The 22,832-nt window shown below is 40.3% G+C and overlaps 2 protein-coding genes across 2 annotated transcripts; one reads left to right on the top strand and one right to left on the bottom strand.

The window, feature by feature from the left end:
- The first annotated feature begins 8,461 nt into the window (after positions 1 to 8,461).
- LOC139218918 (growth arrest-specific protein 1-like) lies at positions 8,462 to 10,533 on the top strand. The gene has a single exon (XM_070850665.1). The coding sequence runs from the start codon at positions 8,808 to 8,810 to the stop codon at positions 9,582 to 9,584; it is 777 nt and encodes a 258-aa protein (XP_070706766.1). The 5' UTR covers positions 8,462 to 8,807; the 3' UTR covers positions 9,585 to 10,533.
- Positions 10,534 to 16,811: 6,278 nt separating this feature from the next.
- Positions 16,812 to 21,137, bottom strand: c9 (complement component 9). The gene is made up of 11 exons (XM_070850681.1): positions 21,064 to 21,137; positions 20,874 to 20,964; positions 20,212 to 20,362; positions 19,988 to 20,129; positions 19,311 to 19,449; positions 18,948 to 19,169; positions 18,570 to 18,810; positions 18,337 to 18,468; positions 17,815 to 17,990; positions 17,102 to 17,336; positions 16,812 to 16,969 (listed from the first exon to the last, which is right to left on the bottom strand). The coding sequence occupies exons 1-11, from the start codon at positions 21,135 to 21,137 to the stop codon at positions 16,812 to 16,814; spliced, it is 1,761 nt and encodes a 586-aa protein (XP_070706782.1).
- Between the last annotated feature and the right edge of the window lie 1,695 nt (positions 21,138 to 22,832).

A 22,832-nucleotide genomic window follows, 5' to 3' on the forward strand; every position in this document is an offset into this window, starting at 1 on the left:
TATATACAATATAGACACAATGAGATGACATATCCTAGTTTGAATAATAGTCATACTATTCAAATACAAACTCAAAATAAGTGGAAAACAACAAAAACAAAAAGGATTACAGTTGAATGGGTTTGGCTGCACTGCAGTCTTTGCCATGCTTTTCAAGGCAGGCATTTCCTTTCTTTCCCCCAAAGGAGCTACTTGTTACATCTAGCTGCATCACTGTCTGACTATTAATTTTTCTCAGACAAAAACAGAACACTGTCAAATTAAAATTATATAACAAGAGCTTTAAAACAACAGTGGCAGCATACTGGATTATTTAAGACAAATCATGTTGTCATGGCGACCTCTGCCAAATGATTTAGTGTTCGTTTTAAGGAATAAGAAACATTCATTACAAAATGTCAGCGCTTTCATTTTTTGCTGTTCAACTATTTTCATATGCAGCGCTGTTTTGTCCTTTTCTTTCTGTCTAGCCATGACAGGTCAGTACTTGTTGTTTTCTGCTGTAGCCCTTCACTATCTGACTTACACCAGCCCGTGTCCAGACAGGCTCTGTTTACTTTACCCACTGATGAGGACTGTTATCTGTGGTGTGTCTGTGCAACTGACAGCTTATTCAACTGACAACCCTCCCCCCCTCAACTCCCCCTCCTCTGCAGCCCATCTCAGCCTTGCTGGTGCAAAATTGGAGGATCACAAAGACAACAGATAAGCAGAGTGCCTCTGTCTGTAATATCTCAACAACTACTGCACAGATTATCGTGGAATTTTTGTTTAGACATTAACAGTCTCCAGAGGATAAATGACTTTGATGATGCTCTCACTTCTCCTCTAGCGCCACCATGAGGCTGACATCAGGGGCTTTAGGTGAAATATCTCAATAACTTCATCATCAAAGCAAACAAAACCTTTACATTTTATCAAGATTATTTTTGCTTTTACCGATAGTTCTCTCCCCTCATTTGCCTCCTATGGCTAACTAAGTGTTTACACCCCTTTTGAGCGTTTATCACATCACTTTGGCACTATTCGCCGTCTGAGGAAGAAGCTGCTATTGCATGGACGTGGTCTTGGTCATAAAATTTAGTACAGACATTCACATTCCTTGCAGGACGAATTGTAATAACTTTGGTTATCGCAGCATACAAGTTATTCTCAGGTCAATGTTTTTGTAACAAGTAATCAATCTCCACCTGCCTCAGCTGGTAAACTATATTTGGTTGGAGTTATAATATTTCTTGAGGATTTTAAAACTAAAATGAAAGAGACAGAGACATTTTTTTCCTCTTTCAAGATAAATTTGTGTTTTAGTTTAGTATATAAAAAGGAATAGGAATATATAGAAATGTGAAACAGCTGATGCATGTGCTGTACAGTAGCTTATAAGCAAGAGAACTATATATATATATACTATACTATATATATATATATATATAGAGAGAGAGAGAGAGAGAATATACAGAATTATAAAGTATCTCTGCCAGGCTGTGTACAATAAAAAGGTTTTATAACTTCAGTCATCAGACTACACATTAGACCATCTCGCCCCTTGTTTAACTGATCAGCATGGCTTTCTTCAGCACAGTGACACTACGCAGACTCAGAAAGCCTATGTTTAAATTGAACATAAACTCCCTATCCAAGACCACCCTGACTGGAGCTAACTGCTAATCCAAATACTGCCGCAGCCCTCATCCAGAAAGGAGCCATATTTGTAGCAGATAGCCCATGCTTTCCAAATCCCGCCCCCCCACCCTATGAAGTACTCTTACTTTGGAGGTAACAGTCAAAACATCTGAAAGTTTCCTTGGTAGTTTCCCATGACAAAACCATGTTCCATACTTCCACATACAAAAATGTCAAATTCCATCTGACATCTAAGTGACTGTAGTACAGAATGAAAATCCCCCCATAACTCTCTGCTTCTCTACTAAAAGCTTTTTTGCCTCTTTGGATAAAAAACGCCTGTCTGAGACTGGAACCAAAACTGATGTAGGTCGACTGAAGTCCAAGTTGGATGGGAGAAACCATTACTGCAGTTTAGAGGGCAAAGATGTGAAATGTTTTGTCCAAAGTTATGTAACTAGGCAACATTAATACTTGCAGTGCACTGAGTCGGCCCAGTAACTTCTCTCAAGTTTACCTTTGATAGCAGATTTTATTATATGTCCACTGACATGCAATGTCTGTACAGCCATTTTATGGTGTCTATCTCTGCAAAATAACTACCGAAGGATCCGCAAGAAAATTAATCTCAGTGGATCAGGACAAAATAATATTCTATTACAAGAATGTGTGTCTACTGAATGATCCCTGAATCCTGCAAGATGGTTGATGTGGCAGTCCAAAACCAGTAGTAACCATGGTATTTTGTGGTATTTATCTATGGAAGTGGGAAAAAATCCACTCAGATCATCTTGATATATTCTATGTTGTCATGGTTGGGGACAGTTGGACCAGACCACCACTGATGCTGCGCCTTACAAAGGGTGGTGTTTGGATTAAAAGCATGCATGTGGTTACTGTCACTGAAGACAGCCTCATCTACGCTCTGACCACCAGGCTCTTCATGAGCTTAGAGTCAGCGGATCTTTCGCTTGTGGGGATATGTGTGCAAATTAAAGGTTAGGAACAGTGAGTGTAACAGTAAGTGGCATCTAACCACCAAACTATAGACAATTCCACCCATGTGAACAAAAATATAATATATCAAAGGATGCTCTTGGATGTGTTCACATTTCTATGTTTTGATGTTTTTTGCATGAAGGACGTTTCCCTCTTACCATGTAAAACAGTTCCACAGTTACTGTGTATCTAGGACTGCTTTTGCACTGAGCTTTGTCATCTGGGGCTACGCATCAACTGTTGATACTCACCAAAATATCATAAATCAGCCCACACGTTTCCTGTGTCTAGCCTGAAGTTCTAAGAATACTCCTGAGACTCCCAGAAAGATAATCTAGAAACTATTGCCCATGCTGTTCAAATAGTTTCTCCAGTTCTGCTCAAACATTGTGATTACTCAGACAAATGTCATGGAAGCCCTGGATCACATCTCATTTTCTGTCTTCCCGAAATAGCAGCTACGCCTTAAAGATTGAGCTCAAAATGTGCCCCATGGTGGCGGGATGCCAGACTGACTGAGTTACAGAATGTGCAGTGGAAATGAAAAAACTGGTAATCTTATATCCTGCTTCTCCCAGCTCTGTACTGTGTGTGTACGTGTACACAGAGTAATAATCTCACAATGATCCCCCGTAGCTCTGATTAAAATATCTGAGATATCTTTTAAGTAACCATAACCTCTCTCTGTGCTGTTTTACTTGAGGCCTAAAAAGAATAGTACAACAATTTGGGAATTCAAGTGACAGTTGAATAAGAAGACTGATACCACTCTGAAACGTATCCATTAAATATAAGGCTACAGCCAGCAGCCAGTTAGCTTAGCTCACTAATTCACACCATGTCTTATTTGTTTTGTCTGTACTGAAAATGACAATTTGTGGTTTTAGGATAGTTATTTGCTGTTTGTTGGAGTGACCAGTAACTTCCTGGATTTGTTCAGAGCCAAGAAATAGATCTGCACATAACACACCCAAATGCCATGAATTGCAGAATAGTCCTAAATTTCACATTCAAGTTCTGGTGTCTCAGAGGATTTACCAAATGGCCAAAATATGACTGTGAGCATATGACGACCAAATTCATTTCCCTTGGGAGTAACCCTTGCAATCCTTAACGCTAAACACTGTGGTTGGCATAAGTAGTCATTACATTGTCACATGAAGATTCAGTGGGTCTCAGCAATAATTACTGTGCTTGATCAGACTGTCTGTATTGATGCTCCTAATTATTGCTTATAATTATTATAATAATTTCATGCTTTAAATTCCACAACATCAATAACTCTGAGATTTCTAAACTTCTGCCACATCTATTCATATTTGGCTTTGATATGACTGGTAGGTAAAAAAAAAAAACTTTTGGATGTGGTCCAGTAGATCACCTCAGTCTGCAGGTGAGAATGGTCAGTGAACAAGCTAAAATGGCTGTGATGAAATCCTTTTGGGCAATTGCGCCTGATCAAAGTACGTCTCTAAAAGGGCTTGAATTTACCCCTGACAGGCTCGGATTGTTATCAATGGTGTATGACAAAAATATGGAAATCCCCTAAGAGATAGACCTCTGTTAGAGAGAATCCTTTCTGTTTCACAGGAAACTGCCGCTGGATTGCGCTATTCAAACCCACCAGACTCCTGTGACAAAAACAGTGATTTTACCTTGCAGAACACGTAAGTAGCTAGTCTACAGCTGCCTTCATCAGTTTCTTTGTCTTTGTTATTGTGTGTCACACAAATATTATGTTGGAGCCGTAACTAACCCTTCTAGGCACCACAGTCACACAATAACACAAACAAACTAACTGAATGAGACAGCCTCAGATCTGCAACACACATGTAAATTTATTATTTTTGCCGATGGAGTCTGGTGGCTTTGGACAGAGAGCAAAAACAACTATATCAGATCTAACAAAAAGGACCTTACACATCAGTATCAATGGAAATCCTTTCCGTAATGCTGCCAGACATTTCAAATAACAATCTGAGCCTGTCAGCGGCAAAACGAAGCACTTTTTGTGGATAGGCTTTGATTTGGCACGATTGCCATTAAGTATTACATTACAGCCATTATAGCTTGTTCGCCACACGTTCTCTCTGGTAAAAAATACTGGAGTTGTCCCCTAAAAAGTGTACTTCCTTTCTTTTCTTTGGCTCTTATAATGTGGATGCTGGGTCGGCATTTTCTTCCTTTCGGGTTTCTTGTTAAGGTCTTGATCAAGTGAACAATGTCTCCTCTGTGTTGAGGTTGTGGTGGCATATCTGTCCCTGAGGAGCTGTTTCCTCTTGAGGAGAAGAGAGGTCATGTTTCAAACAAAAGCTAAAAACCCTGTCTGCCTCGGAGTCTCATTTTCTTCTGTGATAGCCACACACATAATTTTTAGATACAGATACCCTCGATGGTGCTACCTATGGGGAAATTTGTGTGGCTTTATTATCTTCCCCTCCTTGTACCGAAGAGAAAAGGCTCTGCTATCTTTTCATTACCTGACCAGTGTCACTGAGTATCTCTATACTGCACCGGAAGGTTTCCATTGTTCCTTATAACACAGATTTTACTGCAGGTGTCATTAATCTATTGCAGCATCCACTATCAATTACCCTCCTTTGTGATGGTAAAACCAGCGTCTACCTCTGTGTCTGGATTTTAACTCTCTGTTCCAATCTCTTTAACAGCCCCATCTGCTTTCCTGCAAGATCCTTAAGTGAAACAATAACATCCAGAACATGAATCTTTTTGAAATCTCATCCAGCTTTACACTGCCTGTCATGGTATTAATCTGCTGCATGAAACAAGACAAAAAAAAAGGTCTTGCTGACGGGAAACCAATACAACAAAACAATTGCCTATTTGTTCATCCTCACATCGGACCACATCCCAAACTTTTGCCAATTGTGACTGCCTGAGCACTTTTGGCTAGTTTACAGCCAGAATGATTTTTAACTTTTAACTTTTGGGTTTGTTCTCCTCTGCCAATTCAAAGTCATATTCTTTCGTCTTTTATCCTCCCATGGTGCGTAGCTTCCCTCAGAGGGATGCATTTAGTCACAAACACATTCTCATACAGATACAGCAATTTCCATACACTCCCAAAATGACATATATGAGCATTTGCATTGCTTTCTATAGGACGACAGGTGACCAGCCACAGGCAGGAAAACAACTAAAGTTAAGTTTCATTCCTAATTCAAGGCTGTGAAATGGTTACTGTTTGGCTGAATTCAGGCATCAAAACCATTTGGTTAGTTTAAGGAAATGAGAATGGTTTGGGTTAAGATACGTTTTTTAGATGCGGAACAGACGGAAGTGACTGAAGATGTAAGTTAGATAACAAACAAGACATAACTCACGTCAGTAGAAATAAGTCACTGTTGACATCTGGTGTCACACGTTGAACTAACAGTCTCCTGAGTGAGACTCCTGTGTTTGACTCATCTATCTACCCCGGGCTCCTTGATGAATATATCATGAATATCTGCACAAAATTTCACAATCCATCCAGTGGTCACATTATGCTGCTCATGGGGCTGAAATCACTTTAAGGTGCATACCAGAAAGCACGATAACTGCAGTGCTGTACTGTTCATCTGGCTCAAGATGACATGACACTTACCCTGCAAATTCATGTCATGGCTGAGTTAATATTCTTGTTTTCACCAAAGGAAATATGAATTCCTTTCTTTCACGCGAAATGAATGCAGTCAAAATATCAACATATCTAAGAAAGACATCTATGATGTTTCCATGAGACACAAAAAAATGGAGAAAAAAAACAACTTTTGGCAGCTTTTTGATATTGACTTCTTCTCCTCCCTACCCTCTCTTTGCCTCCCTCTCTGCCTCTCTGGGTTTGGAAGCACTTGAATACAAAGTTCAGTGAATTGTTCTGGCATAACAGCTTGTGTGTAATGACTTCTGACAGCAGTGGAGACCAACTGACGAGCATGTCTGTTTCTGCATGAGTATTTACAAATCTACTCTCGGGAACCGCATTCCAATTCTGGAAACACTATTATATGCAAGTCGCCATGAACGACCGCATGTAGAGGATGCATATCCAAAGGTACACATTTGAAATAAATAGAGGACAAGACTGCAAAGGAAACTGGCCTCATTTTTCCCTTTATTAAATCTAAGAAATATGGTTAAAACAAAGTAGAGAATCGAAGTGATGTATTAGTGTAATTTAGGAGGCACAGTTTGGGGGAGAGCAGCTGCCTGTTCCATCATTCAGAGCCGCTGGCTGGACTGAATCTGGCCGTTGTTCTTATCTGGCGGCCATCCAACACTGATGGGATTTTGGTTCTGCTATGTATTATGAACTCCTTCTTAAAAGTGAAAGGAAAGTATGGCGAGGGTATGTTCTTTAGCGATGTCCCAGTTGTTAAAAAGTTAGAAAGTTTTGTTTAGGGTTTGCACATCAGAGTGTGTGACTGTACAAAGGACAGAAAAGTGCAAAAGTAGATGGTAAATGGCAGGTTTGATTGTCACATCCTCAGCTGTGACACAGCACCCACATCTCTCCCTATTAAGTGCCATCTTTGGTCATAGTGGTCTGGGCTGATGGCAGGTTCCTTGTACTTAATGGAGACCCTTGAGCAGTTCACCATTTGGGCTTCCTCTAACCTCCACTTTGATGTTGCTTTAAAGTGAGTCTGCAGTCGTCCTGTTGCTCTGGTATGCCAGTTGGATGAGGCGGAGGGGGCTGCTTGGGTTGTTTGGCTAAGAAACTCTTCTGCTCTTGTCTTGACTCCTCTCTAATCTCTCTAATTGGAATTGGGGGTCTGGGGGTCCTCTGAGAGCTGCCACATCTTTGTGTTCATGGTGTGGTGATGTGACAGGGTCAGAAGAACAGAGTTATCCAAATGACTGAGTGGTTTTCTTTTCTTCACTTTGTTCTTTTGGCCTCAACAGATCCATACTGTTTTCATTCCTAGGGGCTTCATGTTTGTTTAAATGGTGTGGGATGGCACTGACTATTCCTCTTCACACTATTTGTCCTGGTAACTGTTATTGTTAGGAAATAGGAAAGACTCTGTACCAAAAGGTAAAGCACTGGGTCATTAGGATTTCACACTGCTGATTGCTTATTTTTGGGCAGTAAAAACAGCCAAATGTGATTTTTTTTCTTTTACTTTTCTCATGTGAAGACTTCTACTGCTTTCCCAGCTCTATATCTGCAAATCATAGCTCTTAAACCTCTAAGCTATCATGTCTTTATTGGTGTGTGCAGATGTGCCAGTGCAGTGTTCATGAGTATGCTGTATCACAAGTATGCAATCAAGGCTTGTTATGCTTCGTGGAGGGAAGACAGGAGCTCTGCATGTGTTATAACAGCTGTCGTTTCTTCCTGCGGGGATGCAACACAACTCCAGTGTTTTCCAAAGAAACTCTGCCTCATTACATACCGGCCTCACTGCAGGGATGAGCAATTATTCAAGAATCAGACCACAGAACAGAACAGATATCATTAGAAACCCAAATATAGTAGCATAATACAAATCAGGAGATTCGTGTCAGTTTATGTAAAAGTTCTGAACCCTCAGATCTAAAAACAATGAATAACTGTAATGTATGAGCTCATAAAACGCACATGAGTTAATAAATGTATCAATAATCTTGAAGTTATCCAAAGTAAGATAATAAAAAGTTTCATTTTGATCCAGATTAAAACAGCAGATTGCGTCACTGCCCGCGCGTGACGCAAGAATCACAACAGTCTAGCGGACCAATCAGAGGCGCTCTTTGCAGAAACCTAATCGGCCGATCAGCGCACAGTCTTCATCAGCCTTCATCAGCCTTCATCACCGAGCTGCTGCTCTTTGAGTGGATGCGGGCTGGAAGCGAACGCGCATGAGTGACTGTCGGAATGAGGATATCTGGCGGTACTTTCGGAAAAGTTTGGGAAATAACTCGTTTTTTTCCGGACGTGTTAAAGTTGATCAAAACTTTTCCCTGCTGAAGGACGGGAAGGTCCTGGAAAAGTTTGTGTCCACGCTGAAACTCTTCAGATGTGAATATGATTGGCTTGTTATGGACATCCTTGACGGGTTGTTGCACACTTCGTGGCGCCTCAGTCGTCAACTGTGACATGATCTGCAACCATCGGGGTGTAACTTGGTTTTGACAGCGTGATGGAGTTACAGAAGTCCTAATGAAGTCTAACATTTTAGGACTAATTCTTCCTGGAAATGGCAAGTCGTGCCATATTGATGGAGTGGAAAGCAGTTTTTAAATGCAGTGTATTGGTCATTATCATAGGTTTATGTGTCGGATCTCCAAACCACAGCCGTCGGCTGATCTGCTGGAAAGCCATCCTCAAGTGCCACGGAGAGCCGGAGTGCCATTACGCTTATGATCAGTACCTTTATGCCTGCGCGTCCGTCATCAGCGGGGACTGTAAGAAGTGTCCCAGTCACTGCATATCTTCTCTCATTCAGCTCAACTTAACCCAAAGCGGCCCGGCTCTGGAGGACTGTGACTGCGCCCTGGACCCGGTCTGCAGGAGCACCAAACAAGCCATCGAGCCGTGCCTGCCGCGGACGAGCACCATGGGCTGCACCGAGGCCCGGCGGCAGTGTGAGGCGGACCTGCCGTGCAGCTCTGCCATGAGGGATTATTTATTTCACTGCCGAAAACTTTTCGGAGGGGAAAGGTGCTCTGATGATTGCCGCAGAGTCATCGCCAACATGCGCTCCATACCGAAGGCGCAGCAGCTTGACACTTGTGTGTGCGATGGCACCGAGAGAAACATCTGCGAGTATATAAAAGTCACCATGAAAACTTTCTGCTCCGATTCGAGTGATCGGTTCGCTGGAAGCGGCTTTTCAGACTCCGAGGAGGATTGTGAGGACGATTACATCGACCAGGAGGATTATCAATATGTGGAAAGCTCAAGTGACTCCCCAGCTTCTCAGACTGTGCTGCAGGTCCTGACCACCATTTTTGTTTTAACCAAATTAATCTGAAACGCTGCTGCCATTAAGGCCAGCTGGAAACGTGCTCATCGTGAGTCAACACCACAAATACCATCACTAGAAGCTGTTTTGTTGTAACCAGCCGGGATTGTCTTAAAACTAACATTTTGGGCCAGTAAACTCAGCCCTAAAGTTTCTGCTACAGGTCGGCACAAACACACACTTCAGGGCATTTGCTGTCTGATAATCAGTCATGTTAAAGCCAGCAAATGATGGTTTATGGATCAGATCAGCAGCAGATGTAGCCTGTAGTTTTACTATAGCATTTGTAAATGTTAGCCATCTGATGAAGCTGAAGGAACCTATTTTCATGTCAGCTATATAAAGATAAATTGTACAGTATATTTTATGAACTTTGTTTTTGTCAAAATGTTTGTTTATGAGTAACAAGAGATTTGCACTGTAAGAATAGGTGAGTCACACTTTTTTTTTTATTGCCTGATGAACACAGAGACAGGAAAAATATTTAGTCTCAAAGTGCCTAAAAGTCTGGTCTGATTCACCATTATGTGACCATATCAGAGGCAAGCTGTAAAGGCAGAGCAATTTTGTGTTAGCGGCCGCACAGAGACTTCCTCCCACAACCCCTTCATTAAAAACCAAAGTTGATGTAAGCCACTGGGATGTGTCTAAATCCAAGGAGCAAATAATGCAACTGAAACAAGAAGCTCTTAAGAGCGATACGCTTGACCTTGTGCACATAGATGTTTGTTCTTGAAAACTGTTCAAACAGACGAGGGAAAGGTAAACTCCTCCACTGGGGGGGGGGTTTGCTGCACGAATGGAGCCCAGAAGTGTTTGGTTTGTTTATCCTCACCCCATGTGTTTGTTAGAAGTCTTCACAAAGACACACTGAGAGAAAAAAGATGGCTGTGTTTGAGTAAGCGGGGATATTAAGTGCCCATTGTGAACACACTCCTCTGAATGTACATGCACATTAAATAAAGAGTTTAAAAAATTCTTTTGGAAGTTGTGTGGCTCTGACTTGAACTTACATTCTTTTGGTATCGTTTGTTGTTGAGGTTTTACATATTGATGGCAATGATGGTTTAGTTACAATAATCTGTTACTGCAGCTGAAATTAATGAGGAAATGGTGATTCACTGCACATAGATGCCTCAGATGTTTTTCACCCTATGTGCCATCGTGCATGTGTAACATCTGATAAGTGTCCTCACCAGCCTCAGTTCATCTGGTGTTCTTGGTATTAGTCAAACTACAAGTGAGGTCAGTATTTAAGCAATGAGAGTCAGTCAGCATTATTCTGAGCAGGTTATAGGCCTTAAAACACCTGCTTTAAAGTCTTTGTAGTCCCATCCAACAAGTGACTTTTGTTTTATGAATAAACGGCACAAAGAAAAAGTGGTTGCTAAGAAGAATGAACTGTTATAGGTCACAAATATACTTTTTGAAGCCAGCATGTCACAATTGGATTCCCAGTATTTTCAGAATACAATGCATTTAGTTAAATCAGTGATAACAGTGATAGTGCATGGTGTCTGTTTACATGCTTGTGACTCATGTTATGAGTCAGTCAGCCATCTGTACTAAAGAAAAAAGCCATCGTCCTCTCCTTCACTTGTGATAATGGGTCTTGAAAGCATTGATGGCAGCCATGTTGCTTTTCAAAGAAAAAGAGATGGGCCCTCCAGCCCATTGATTGGAAGAGAAGTCGAGTGGCACCTCTATTATGGAGATGCAAAATACACAATGGTGCCCGAGCACAATGTGGAGGCACTTCATTCACTCTTTTCCTCTGTCACCCCTTTCAGGGAGTGGGGGAGCGTGAAGAGGCAGCTATCCCAGAGGAAGACAGAGGAGTTATGTGAGAAAGTTCAGCTTTATTGCTTGGTGTAAATCCTGCCGAGACTCAGCGTTCATTTGTGCAACAGTTGGATACCTTACAGTTCGATGTTTAGTGGTCTAACTTCTCTCTGAGCCTATGAGGATAACTTAATCATAGTTTAGCACTCTATTATACAACATGACTTAACTCTGGAAAACACAACCATTAAAACACCCTTAAAAACAAAGACCCAAATAATAAATCCTACAATGGCAGCGATTGTTAAAAATGACCAACAATGTGATGTGGTGAAGGCATTTCTTGGCTTTTGTTACGAGAAGCGAAAGCCTGCCACTGTCACTTTAAGAGAGCAGGCCCCTGCTCAGACCATTAATAATTGTAATGCCTTTTTATTATTGTTGAAGATAATGAAGGGATGAGACTCATATAGGGGCCCCAGACCATACTTTGCCCTGAAATGTTTTCAATTAACTTTTGGCACCAGAAGAAAATAGGAATGTTGTGTTTTTTTCCCATGCTGAAGCAGAAAAGAGTCAACTGGGGCTTTTGGTGCAGGGACCCGAACATCATTAAAATTGCCTCTTCATAACTCAAACTGTTGCTTGGCGAACCTCCCCTCTGCCCCGCCCCGAACCCTTTGTCCTCTAGGTTACACTAAGAGAAAAGCAAACAGCCTAACATTTGGTACATTTTGACAACATTCGCTCACATTAGTGATGTTTCTACAGTTTCCTCATGCTGTACTTTTACTGCCACCTGGATTATTAGCTTCACCCAAAACATGATTATATTCTTATCAGGGTTTGTGCACAGTCTTTAAAGTTTGGAAAATGAATAATTTAACAGTTCTCTTTTCCAGGTTAGGAAAATGCTTGATTTCATATGTACTCCTTTAAGCTGATTATCAACATAAACTGGTTTATCATCTATACACTCTGTCATGTTAACCAAAAATCTTTGAAATGAAACATTCCTGTTGTCATATTTGTTTGGTGTCTCCTCCACCTTGAGATGGTGGCGCATCATATAAATGAGAAAGTAAAAGAAGTGAATGGGGTGCAATGAGCACTACACTTTTCTAATGTAGCTAGTTTCTAATGTAAATATGAAAATAGACTAAATAAACATCTACATATACTAACTTACTGAATTTTAGTAAGTATTGTACCACAAAACTTAGAATAACACGTCATCGCAATAGCATTTCTAGTACAATTCAATGTAATGTGAGGGTCGTGAAATTTTTGGTTCAGGTCCCTTGAAAGTGCTTCAAAAGTTATTGAAATTTACTCTTGAAAAGCTGCATGAACCTTGTAAAACACTGAATGAACAGTTAAACTATGAGATATGCTTTTGGATGGGGGAATTATTTGGGCCTATTTTGCAGATCAGTGTGATGTTGGATACTGTTCCTCAGCCAGGGTAGCACAGTGGTAATGAAATAACTCCCTTCCTCTTTAACTCCCAGTGGAACTTTACAAAACATTTTTAAAACTGCTCAGCCGGCAGACTGACTTTTTCCTGTTGAGCCTATTTTGAAACTTCTAGTCCTGGACTAAAGAGAACCGCTTCTAATTCTGTTATACTCATGTCTGCCTCATGTGAACCCACAGCGATATGTTTGAAAGACAGACACAGAGTATGACTCAAGTATTGAAAGTAATAGTTGGTTCTCTATGAATCTAACAGATATTCAGAAATAGAAACCTCATATTTATCGATCTTCACCGTTTGTTCTTGACCTTGGAAGCAGCTACAAAATGGGCCTTGTGGTGAGATACTGGAACACTGCATCATTCACATAATATAGACACAAAGTTGGCTTTCATTGAAACAGCAAAGTAGCAATCAAATAAATATTGCAGATGATTCATTTGGCAAAGTTCAAGCAAGTTGCTGAAACAATAAGTTGACTAAGTGATTGGTCCATCAACAGTCTTATTTTATCCTTCATTGTCTGTTCAGGAAAAATTGTTAAACATTTGCTGATCCCAGCTCTCTCTGAATATTTCTGTTTTCCTGTTTTGTATGATTATGAAATTGACTCTTTGGGTTTTCAGACTGTTAGTTGGGCAAGACAAACAATTTGAAGACTTCCCCTTAAGCTCACTGAACTTGTCATAAGTATTTTTGTGTGTTTTATAGACTAATAATGAGAAAAATCATCTGCAGCTGAAGTTCTGAGTATATTGAATTCAGCAAATGTGAGTTTTATTGCTTGTGAATCCATCTTTTATTCTTTTAAAAGGACGATTGTGACATTTCTGTTTTCGACATGTTGCTGGATTTGGTCTGAAGTTCAGCTTTGACCCAAAATTTCCAAACATTTCAGCAAAAGCAGAGTTAAGTGAGAAAACCCCAGTGGCCCACAATAATAGGGGGTTGGACTTGGGGAAGGCAGTACCCTGGGCTTTTAGAGAGGCGGGGAAGGTGGAGGAGGGGTTGATTTATGATTGAGGGTTAATGGGGGAAGGGTCTGGTATGGGAGCGGGGCTGTGCTAGGTTGAATGTCAGGGATTTTGAACCTCTCTGAATAATGATGCAAAGAGGGAATATTTAATCAACCAATCAGATAGGTTTTCTCTATCTGCCACACTGGCGAGGAATTGTCCTTTAGTTGCCCCCCCCCCAGCAGCAGCAGTGGTGCAAAGTTTCAAGGAGTGACAGAAGAACAGGAGGAGGGTGGAAAAGAAAACATAGCTGACAAGGGGCATAACTTCATTTCCACGGTGCTGGGACAGCTGTGTGGAGTAATCTGCCGTAGCAGCCCTCTAAAAACCTCAATGCCTTTAGTGACCCAGGGAAGTGGGGAGGGGGCAACTCCAACTGTGTTCAGGCATTTAGCAGTGCGAGGGGGCTCCTTTCACACCCTTCCAAGAGCTTTTGTTAAAAAAAATATCCCTTACCTCTGTTTCTCTGAAAGCAAGGACTATATGTTTATGAGATGAGACAACAAAGGACCTCGTTTTGAAAGCAAATTTCATTCTTTTTCTAGCTTGTGAACAACAAGCTGCAAAAACTTTTCTTGGAATAAGCTTTGAAATGCATCTGGAATATTTTATATTTTAATGGCGAAAAAAGGCAAAAATGTTTGACACATGATTTAAGTTTTGCATTTGGCTACAGAGATGTTTCTACTGTGCACAAAACAGTAATATTAGAATTAATTTCAGATTGAGGTGTTTCTAACATTTACACTGAACATCTTAAATGGCAAATGTGTTTCTCCCACCTAATGGATTCTATTGGAAATATAACCTATTAAATACGTTTATGGAACAGTCCTCATTTCAGCATCAAATGTTGACTGGTTACTCAGTTTATAGTATGAGTAAATATTAGTAAAAAGAGAACTGGGCAGTCCATCGATGAAGAGGGGTTCATTATTTTGTGCTAACTGCTCTGTTGAAGACTGAAGAAGGAACAAAACTTTTTAGACTAAGATAATGGCCTGAGGCTGGGTTGCTGTCCGGACTGAATGGGGTGTCCCCAGAGCTCAATAAGGTCCCAAAGTTTTACTCCATTATGCTGACATCCTAAAGGCCAGGGGGTACCACCCCCCGTGGTTACCTCTCAAGCATACATTCATCAACCCCCCTACACACACACACACACACACACACACACACAATCTTTTGGACTTTAACTCCTCTCTATTTAAGTGGTGACAGGAGACAATACTCGCAGAAAGCTTACTGCGAGAGGAAGAAGAAGTGACAAATAATGTGAGACCAGAAGGACTAAAGCTGCAGGTCAGTCCACAATGTCCTGCACTATATTCAAGATTCTAAGATTCAGAAGTGCAGGGTGTTATTATGTGGTTTGTTGCCTTTAAGGAGTCTTTTATAAAAACTCTAAGGGTTTTTAATAGTATTTATAGCTCAATATTAATTATTTGCTTTGCCCATTGTTTGACACATTTAATCATTACCTACAGTGTTAACAAGTACCCAAACTTTATTCACTTTATTGAAAAATCTCCTTTAAAACAGGCAGGAAATAAATACCTATTGTAAGCTAATATCCCTTTTACAGGTCTGTACACATTCCTAAATATTGTGCAAGGCTGCAGCAGTGCACCCAATTCTGTTTGTTTAACAAGGCCTTCTCTGGCACGAGGAGCTCCAGTCATGCCTGCAGTGCTGGCGCTCAAAGACTGAGTTTAAATCCATGAGCAAACATGGAAATCAAAGGCCCTTAAGCCAAGCAAATATGACAGTCAACCTTTTTGCTCATTGTGAGAGCAAATCCACAAGCATTAAAGCAATAACCCAGTGCTAATGATTTAAATGGGCCGTTTTCTCAGCTGACATTTTGTCATATAGGAAATGCACACATGTTACCAATAACATTAACAACGGCTCTGTTCTGTTCAAACATACCAGTAAGCCATGGCGGTGTGACTGTGAGCCAGCATGCACAATACCAAGACCCTGAAATGGAAGCAGCTAAATGGAATTCAGCCATTGTTCAATTTACACCTGCACTTTTCCTACTGTGACATCTCAAAATACCTATTATTTGGAATTTGACTCTCCGTGTAAATCCAAGACATACATAAGTGTAAATACATACTGTATTTTCATCTTCATTTGCACCATTTGAGCTAGTAGAGTTGCTTGAGGACAGTTCAAAAGAGATAGATGACTCTTGTTCCCAATTTAGACCACTGATGCAGAAAACTGTCAAAAAATACGTTGTGTTTATGTCCTGGACCTTAATCTCTAGTCCTGTGTGTCAGTGCTCTCTCCATCCTGCTCCTACTCATCTGGTTCTCATTTGCACAGCACAGCCAGCTGGAATGTGTGTGTGCTTTTGAAGATGAGTTATTAGCCCATTAATACATACTTCGGCCCAACACTATTTTAAGTGGGCTATCCTATTTGTAGTTAAAATGGTTCCTTTGCATCTAAATGTAAGAATAATTAATGATTAAACAGGACATGATCTTTTTTTCTTTATAGGGTGCTGTGGGCTGCAATAGACAGCAAAGACTTTGGGATTTTTTAAATGTGGTTTATTTTATCACAATGGAGCAACATGAAGTTGTGACAAACACCGTACCTGTTCTTAAAATGTATTTTATTTCTACTAAAAGACTTGTGTGTTTGAGTACAATGGATAATACAAGTTTCACTGAGAATGTTTTCTACTTAATCCATATTTGTCCATATTTGAAGTTTAAATCAAAATTCTCAAACTCACAAAAAATACCTATCAACACATAAAAACCTGTTATCTTAAGAATTGCATTATCCATTACCAGCCTCAAGATGGCTCTGTTATCCTAACTAAGTATGTAAAGACAGACACGTTCATGACTATGAATCTTTTGGATGTTAGAGAGAGAGAGAGAGAGAGAGAGAGAGAGAGAGGTTTGGGGATTGTTTGTTAAATGGTCATTTATATCCTTAGCAGTGTTCTTCACTGCTGGTGTCTCCTGTGCACGCAGCCCCAAGGAGCCCGATTGTGTTACAGTGGCGTGTCCTGGTGCGTTTCTGTCCGCTACAGCTGGACCAGCTGGACCAGCATGACCAGTTACCCTCCTGATTAACAACTGGTCTTTTACCTGCAAACATTGTCCGAATTAGCACATCAAAGAAAAATGACCTGAAGTGATATGAATGGCTTTATTTTATGATATGTTGGGATACTGGAGGATTTGACTTATCTTATATCCTACAGTTTTTTTTACTCTTACCTGGATTGTTAGCTCTGTCGCCCTTATATTTCTGGCAGGCCATGCCTTCAAACAGATGAGGGCACAGGCACATACACTTTCCATCCAGAAGAACCAGAGTGCCTCCGTTGTGACAAGGCCTACACTTGCACACATTATACTCTGCTACATAGTCTGCTGTGGCCTGCTTCAGGTTGGATATCTTGGAGTTTGCACCTGGCATTTCCAATGGAATTATCATATAGATGGGCTCTGCCTGTCAGAAACAAGAGAATATGTGCACCACATACTGGTGAGGGCTTGTGGATAGGGTGCCACTACCACATTTAATGGTGATTCAGCTCATGGTTGTTATATCAACCTCACGGTGGCACGAGGAACGAAGCGTTAAAGGATCACCAAAGTCAGTAGGATACATTGTGTGGGAGCTGTGAATGTCTGTACCAAATTCTGTGCCAATTCATCAAGTAGATCTTGAGGTATTTCACAGGATAAGAGCACATTTAGACCTGCTGGTGGTGCTAGATGGAAAGCCAATGGATCATTAAAGTCATTAGGGTTCATCCTGTGCACACCATGAATGTCTCTATCTGATAGTTATTTTAACATTTGATTCACTTGGACTGACCACCACACTGACCCACTGACAGACAGACTGACATCGCAAAACATTATCATAGTGTGACACCTATAATGATGATGTTACAGCTTCTTTGCCAGTCATTCTCTCCTACCTCACTGTTAATCAGTGCCGGGGCATCAGTGATGGTCCGGGCCCATTCCTGATACGTAGCGATGTCCATCACCCCTTCCTTATTCAGTTTAGCCCTCATGGTAACAGCACTTTGTAGAGTCCCTCCTTTTACTGACGTCATCACCTTGTCCACCACTGCTTTCCCATGAATATTACCTGTTTAGCAACAGGGTACAAATTTTTAGTGACTTTCCACAATTCATACATTAATTAGTATGTAAGTGTATCATATTTGATACATACGCCTCTACATCATCAGTGTGATATTTTTTTTGTATTTTATGTGTGTTTTATATTTTTTTGTTTGTTTAAGATAAACAAACTGTGAGCAATATGTAGCAAAAATGATACAAATTAAAACTTTTTAGATTTTTTTTTTGTAATTTGTCAGAAGGTTCAATAAACACTGGCAATTATATAATGGTTCAGGCTTTAAATGGTTAAATGGTAACTTTATAAGCTGTGCAAATAAGAGTGATGAGGTGAGCCGGGGGAAACAGACCTTCATTTTTCGTTGATACATTATTACAGCCGTCATGACTGTAGTGTCCTTTTCCATCAGTCAAACTCTTGCCACCAAAGTCTGCTGTGATGCCTAATTTGATGCATTCTTGAATCTTTCTCTCTGTCAGATCTGGAAGAATCATAAAGTACAGAGGATTAGTACCTATCCCTTTTCAGTTTAGTCAATACTGTGACATGACAAATCTGACGACAGAAAAAAGAGACACGAACTTCTCGCCTTGATGGTGTCCTGGTTGAGAACATAGATCAACTCATATTCGCCGCCAGACTTCCCATTTTTGGTGTAGTGGGTGCCATAGTCCTCCAGGAAGGCAAAATAAATACCCTTCTCATACTGCAGAGGCAAAGATTTGACATGCTCCAGGAATTCATCGGCTACTTGGAGCCCAAAGGAACGCAGCCTGTAGGTGCTCAGCTGTACTCTGCCCTTCACCCGCATGAAGCTCTTGTTCTGAGTGTACAGGAGAAGTGTTACTACAGAATGCAGAAGGGTCGTCACTTAATTCTATCTTATTTGGTTTAGTTTAAATGTGCTATGAACTGCTTAGAAATGGCAATGTGAATTACTTGTCACTAGCTGATATTTACCTGAATAGCAGTGTACTCTGAGACCTCCTTAATCATTTCTTTCTTCTCGAAATGATGCTCAAAATTCAAGTTTACAGAAGAATTGGACATGGGTGGCTCGCTACTCTTGAACTTAAAGGAAAGTCCAGCATCAATTGTAAGGCTCATCTCTTTCAGTATATCCCTCAGGAGGCTGTGTGTGTCGTCATAGATTTCTCTAGAGACGGTTTCTTCCACTAGAGTCTGGATAAACATGGAGTCAAAGAGTTAAGGGACTTTCAGAATCCTCACTGACAAGCTGTGTAATCGTAATAATTTTACACACGCATATAGTATATGCATCCTTCAGGATAAAATAATTCAGGAGAAATCATTGCGGCTAACCTCATAGTTCAGCACTCCAACATTCCAGGGACGCCTGTCGTAGTGTCCAGTGTATGGGTTCCTCACTCGGTCGCATTTCCCATTGAAATAATCATTATTGAAGGGGTTCATCCGAGGATCTGAACCCAAGGTGTTGGTTCTGGTGCATGGACACAATGGTCACTTTTAAGACTGTATACGGTATTATTACTATTTAGCTGAAACTCAAAGACTTGAGGATCACTTGAGTGTACTATTCATGTACATCACTTTCACTTGGAAGAGGAAGAGTTTGGCATTTTGGAAAATGCACTAACTTTCTTTCTTGCTGAGAGAAGATTGTTACTCCAGATACATATGCCTGTTAAATATGAAGTGAGAGCCAGGCGATGGTTAGCCTGGAAAGAAGGAGAGACAGCTAGCCTGGCTTTGTCCAAATTATCTCTTGACTCTTGTTTCATTTTTAGCATATAGGCACTGCTACTGAACTTCTCATCTGACTTATCAAGAAAGTAGCTGCACGTAGTTCCCATAATTTCAAACTATTCTTTTCAATATTATTCAACTACAAAGCAAATCATTTTTTTATTAAAAAACACTCCCCTATGTGGTGAGAAACCCTTCATTTTACTTTCATATTACTGTATTATGACTATTTTTATTGTATCTGAATTAGCTCTGTAATAATTCATTCTTACCCATATCCTGCTGTCCTGCCTTGCTCATTACTCTCCAGGACTGACGAACCACAGGGTTTACGCAAAGGATCGCAGTCCTCATCTGACCCATCCTCGCAGTCATAGTCCCCGTTGCACAGGAGTCTCTTCTTGATGCAAGAACCTGTGGAAAAATGGGGATTAAACGGGTAGTGCCTGAAATATTAAGAGAGACACTGTAAGTGACTTTTAAGAGGCTGAAGTACCTGATTCACACTGGAACTCTGAGTCAGAGCACTCAGGCGGAGGCGGTGCCACACATTCAGCATCTGTTGCACAGAGCTCTCTGTCCCCTATTGATCCCTGGCAAGCCTCACCGCCAAACTGGCCAAACACTTCTACACTTCGAGAACGCCTCTGAGGATCACAAATGATATTACACATAAGCCCACACTCTCCTACCAAGGCAGAAAGCAGAAACACTGAAGTTGATAAAAAAGGGTTTGAAGTCTTAGTCAAACTGTATAACAGATAAATATGAGCTGAAAAACATTAGTTTTATGCTTTTTGGGTGGATTTTCACAGACTTTACATAAAACCATATAAGAACATATAACATGCATACTGCACTATCTGTATGGACAATTTCAAGGCCACCTGGAAAATGCAGAATCTACAAAATGAATTATTTGTCAATTACAGGAAATAAGAAAAGGAGAGTAAATTAAATAGTGTTCCCTCTTTTTTGCTTTTGACAGCTAAAGCTCCTAGAGGTAATTAACTAACCAGTGAAGTCACTATAGTTTGGTTTTTACCTGTTAACATCGTCTCTTTTCCCTCAAAAACAACAGTACTGTATTGTAACGGGACTAAATTGAAAGTTGAGTTTTGTAGTCACTGGCTTTGACCAAAGTTTTAATGGACTCACTCGTATTTTTGTGCAGGGATCACATGAACTCCACTCTGACCAGCGGCTCCAAGCACAGTCTACTGCTGCTGGATCAGGAAGTTCCACTACCCTGAAATACACACATTAACTGATGCAGCTCTTTGTCTTGTACAAAGTCCTTACAAAGTACATATAATCCTTGTTGTGTAAAATGAAATAGGAAACATACATTCCTTCTCCAAGAAGAGCCAGAGTTAGACACAGGCCACAGAGACCCAGCTGGAGAGTGACCTCGATCCTCATGATGAACGTTTGAAGATGGTGTTGTGTATCTGTACCTATTCAGTCTTTTAAGCTACCACTCGTCAATTATTACCCAACTGCAAAAGGACCATGTTGTTGTGGTCAAAATCAATAGTTTGGATTTCAGGTGCAGCAATGTTGATTCAGTGCTTGGAAAAACCAGAGTTTGCAGTGTATGTTTGGATTAAAACATTTGACTCGTCTGGTCAATGTATGAAGTTCTTCACAGAGTGAGCAAAGCCTCTCCAAGCAAATGATAATAAGTAAAAGTGATGATTCATTTCTTGTCATCACCTCTGCAAAAATGTTAATAACTGTTATGTTGCGTTAATCTGTGAACTGTTCTTTTAGTTATGTGCTTATCCATTGATTGAATATACAGCTTGATTCAAAGCCAATAAAATAAATAAATTCACAGTTAGATAGATGGGCACATGACTCTATAAGAGATACTCGTGGCAAAAATATATTTTGAATAGAATTGAATATTTGAACAATCCAGTTTTGATACTGCACTTCCAGTAACCAGCACTCGCAAGTGCAAAAAAATGTGTCCGAAAATGTATTAAACAACTCAATTAATTAACAACAATTAAGTCTCTGAGACCACAAAAGTGTCAAGTGTGAAATCCTGATGAAGTTGCAGGACAAATGAATATAAAAGGCTGCACCATAAAGATTTTTAGGTTTTTTATTTCAGCACTACGTCTAGTTTGAGTAGTCATCATGGAGAACGTATTATATTGTGACATGAATAGAAATATAGAAATTACATGTTTGGTCATTTATTGTGTTTTGTATTGTGAATAGGGTTCATTCTTGTATTATTTGGAGAGAATCTGTTAATTTCTGTATTTCCAGGATGATGCAATCATCCTGGCAGGTTAACAGCAAAGCAGAGCAAATATTTAAAAAGGCAGTTTGTTGTAATATATTGACAAGAGGCGTTCGTGGTACATTCAGGTCATCATCTGGAGAGACTGGAAAACCGAATGTCAACACTGAAAGGGAAGAAAATTGAACCACGTATGCACTTGGTGTTAACTGCTCACATCGAAGTGCAACTCTTTGTCCACAAGATGGCAACATCAAACAGATAACGGCAGTATAAAGTAATGTAGTCTGTATACAGTCATGGAACACTCCAAGATAGAGATTATAAGAGTTTGTGTGCATACACTTACACTAATTCCTTTCTCTGACAAGTCAAACACTGTTTTATTCTAATGAATATATGGAAAGAAGCCTTGCACAATTCATAGGAAGTTTTAAACTGTTGCACTTAATGATCTGTCATGTGATCTGAGAGGCTTTTGCTGAGTCTGCAGTATTTTGTTCTTCAAAAGGAGAGAGCATAGTGCGTATGAATTACAAAAAGAGGAAAACAGAACGTGTCTCAGTGTAGAGAGATAAAAGTATGGTGGATTTAAATTGGACTGGATTCACAGGGATTATGATCAAATGAATCATTCAGATCAAATGAATCACTATTCATGGACACAAAGGTATGGCAGGCTGACAAATCATCTGCGTTCATCTGAGAGAACAAAACTGATGTTAAATTCTAGAGTTTTCAGCACGCTGACAAGCAGTTTCTGCTGACTTAAATAAACACAATCGCACTGTTCCCTGATGTCTCCAGAGTCAATCTGGGGGCTGCCCTGTTCGAGCTCTTTCCCTGTATCTGCAAGCAGA

The sequence above is a fragment of the Pempheris klunzingeri genome, chromosome 19, assembly GCF_042242105.1.
Source record: "Pempheris klunzingeri isolate RE-2024b chromosome 19, fPemKlu1.hap1, whole genome shotgun sequence".
NCBI lineage: Eukaryota > Metazoa > Chordata > Actinopteri > Acropomatiformes > Pempheridae > Pempheris > Pempheris klunzingeri.

Coding starts and splice junctions, on each gene's coding strand:
- LOC139218918 (XM_070850665.1), top strand. CDS start 8,808: ATGGCAAGTCGTGCCATATTGATGGAGTGGAAAGCAGTTTTTAAATGC.
- c9 (XM_070850681.1), bottom strand. CDS start 21,137: ATGAGGATCGAGGTCACTCTCCAGCTGGGTCTCTGTGGCCTGTGTCTA. Junction 20,965..21,063: donor GCTCTTCTTGGAGAAGGAAT/GTATGTTTCCTA, acceptor TGTGTATTTCAG/GGTAGTGGAACTTCCTGATC. Junction 19,450..19,987: donor GGCAGGACAGCAGGATATGG/GTAAGAATGAAT, acceptor TCCATGCACCAG/AACCAACACCTTGGGTTCAG.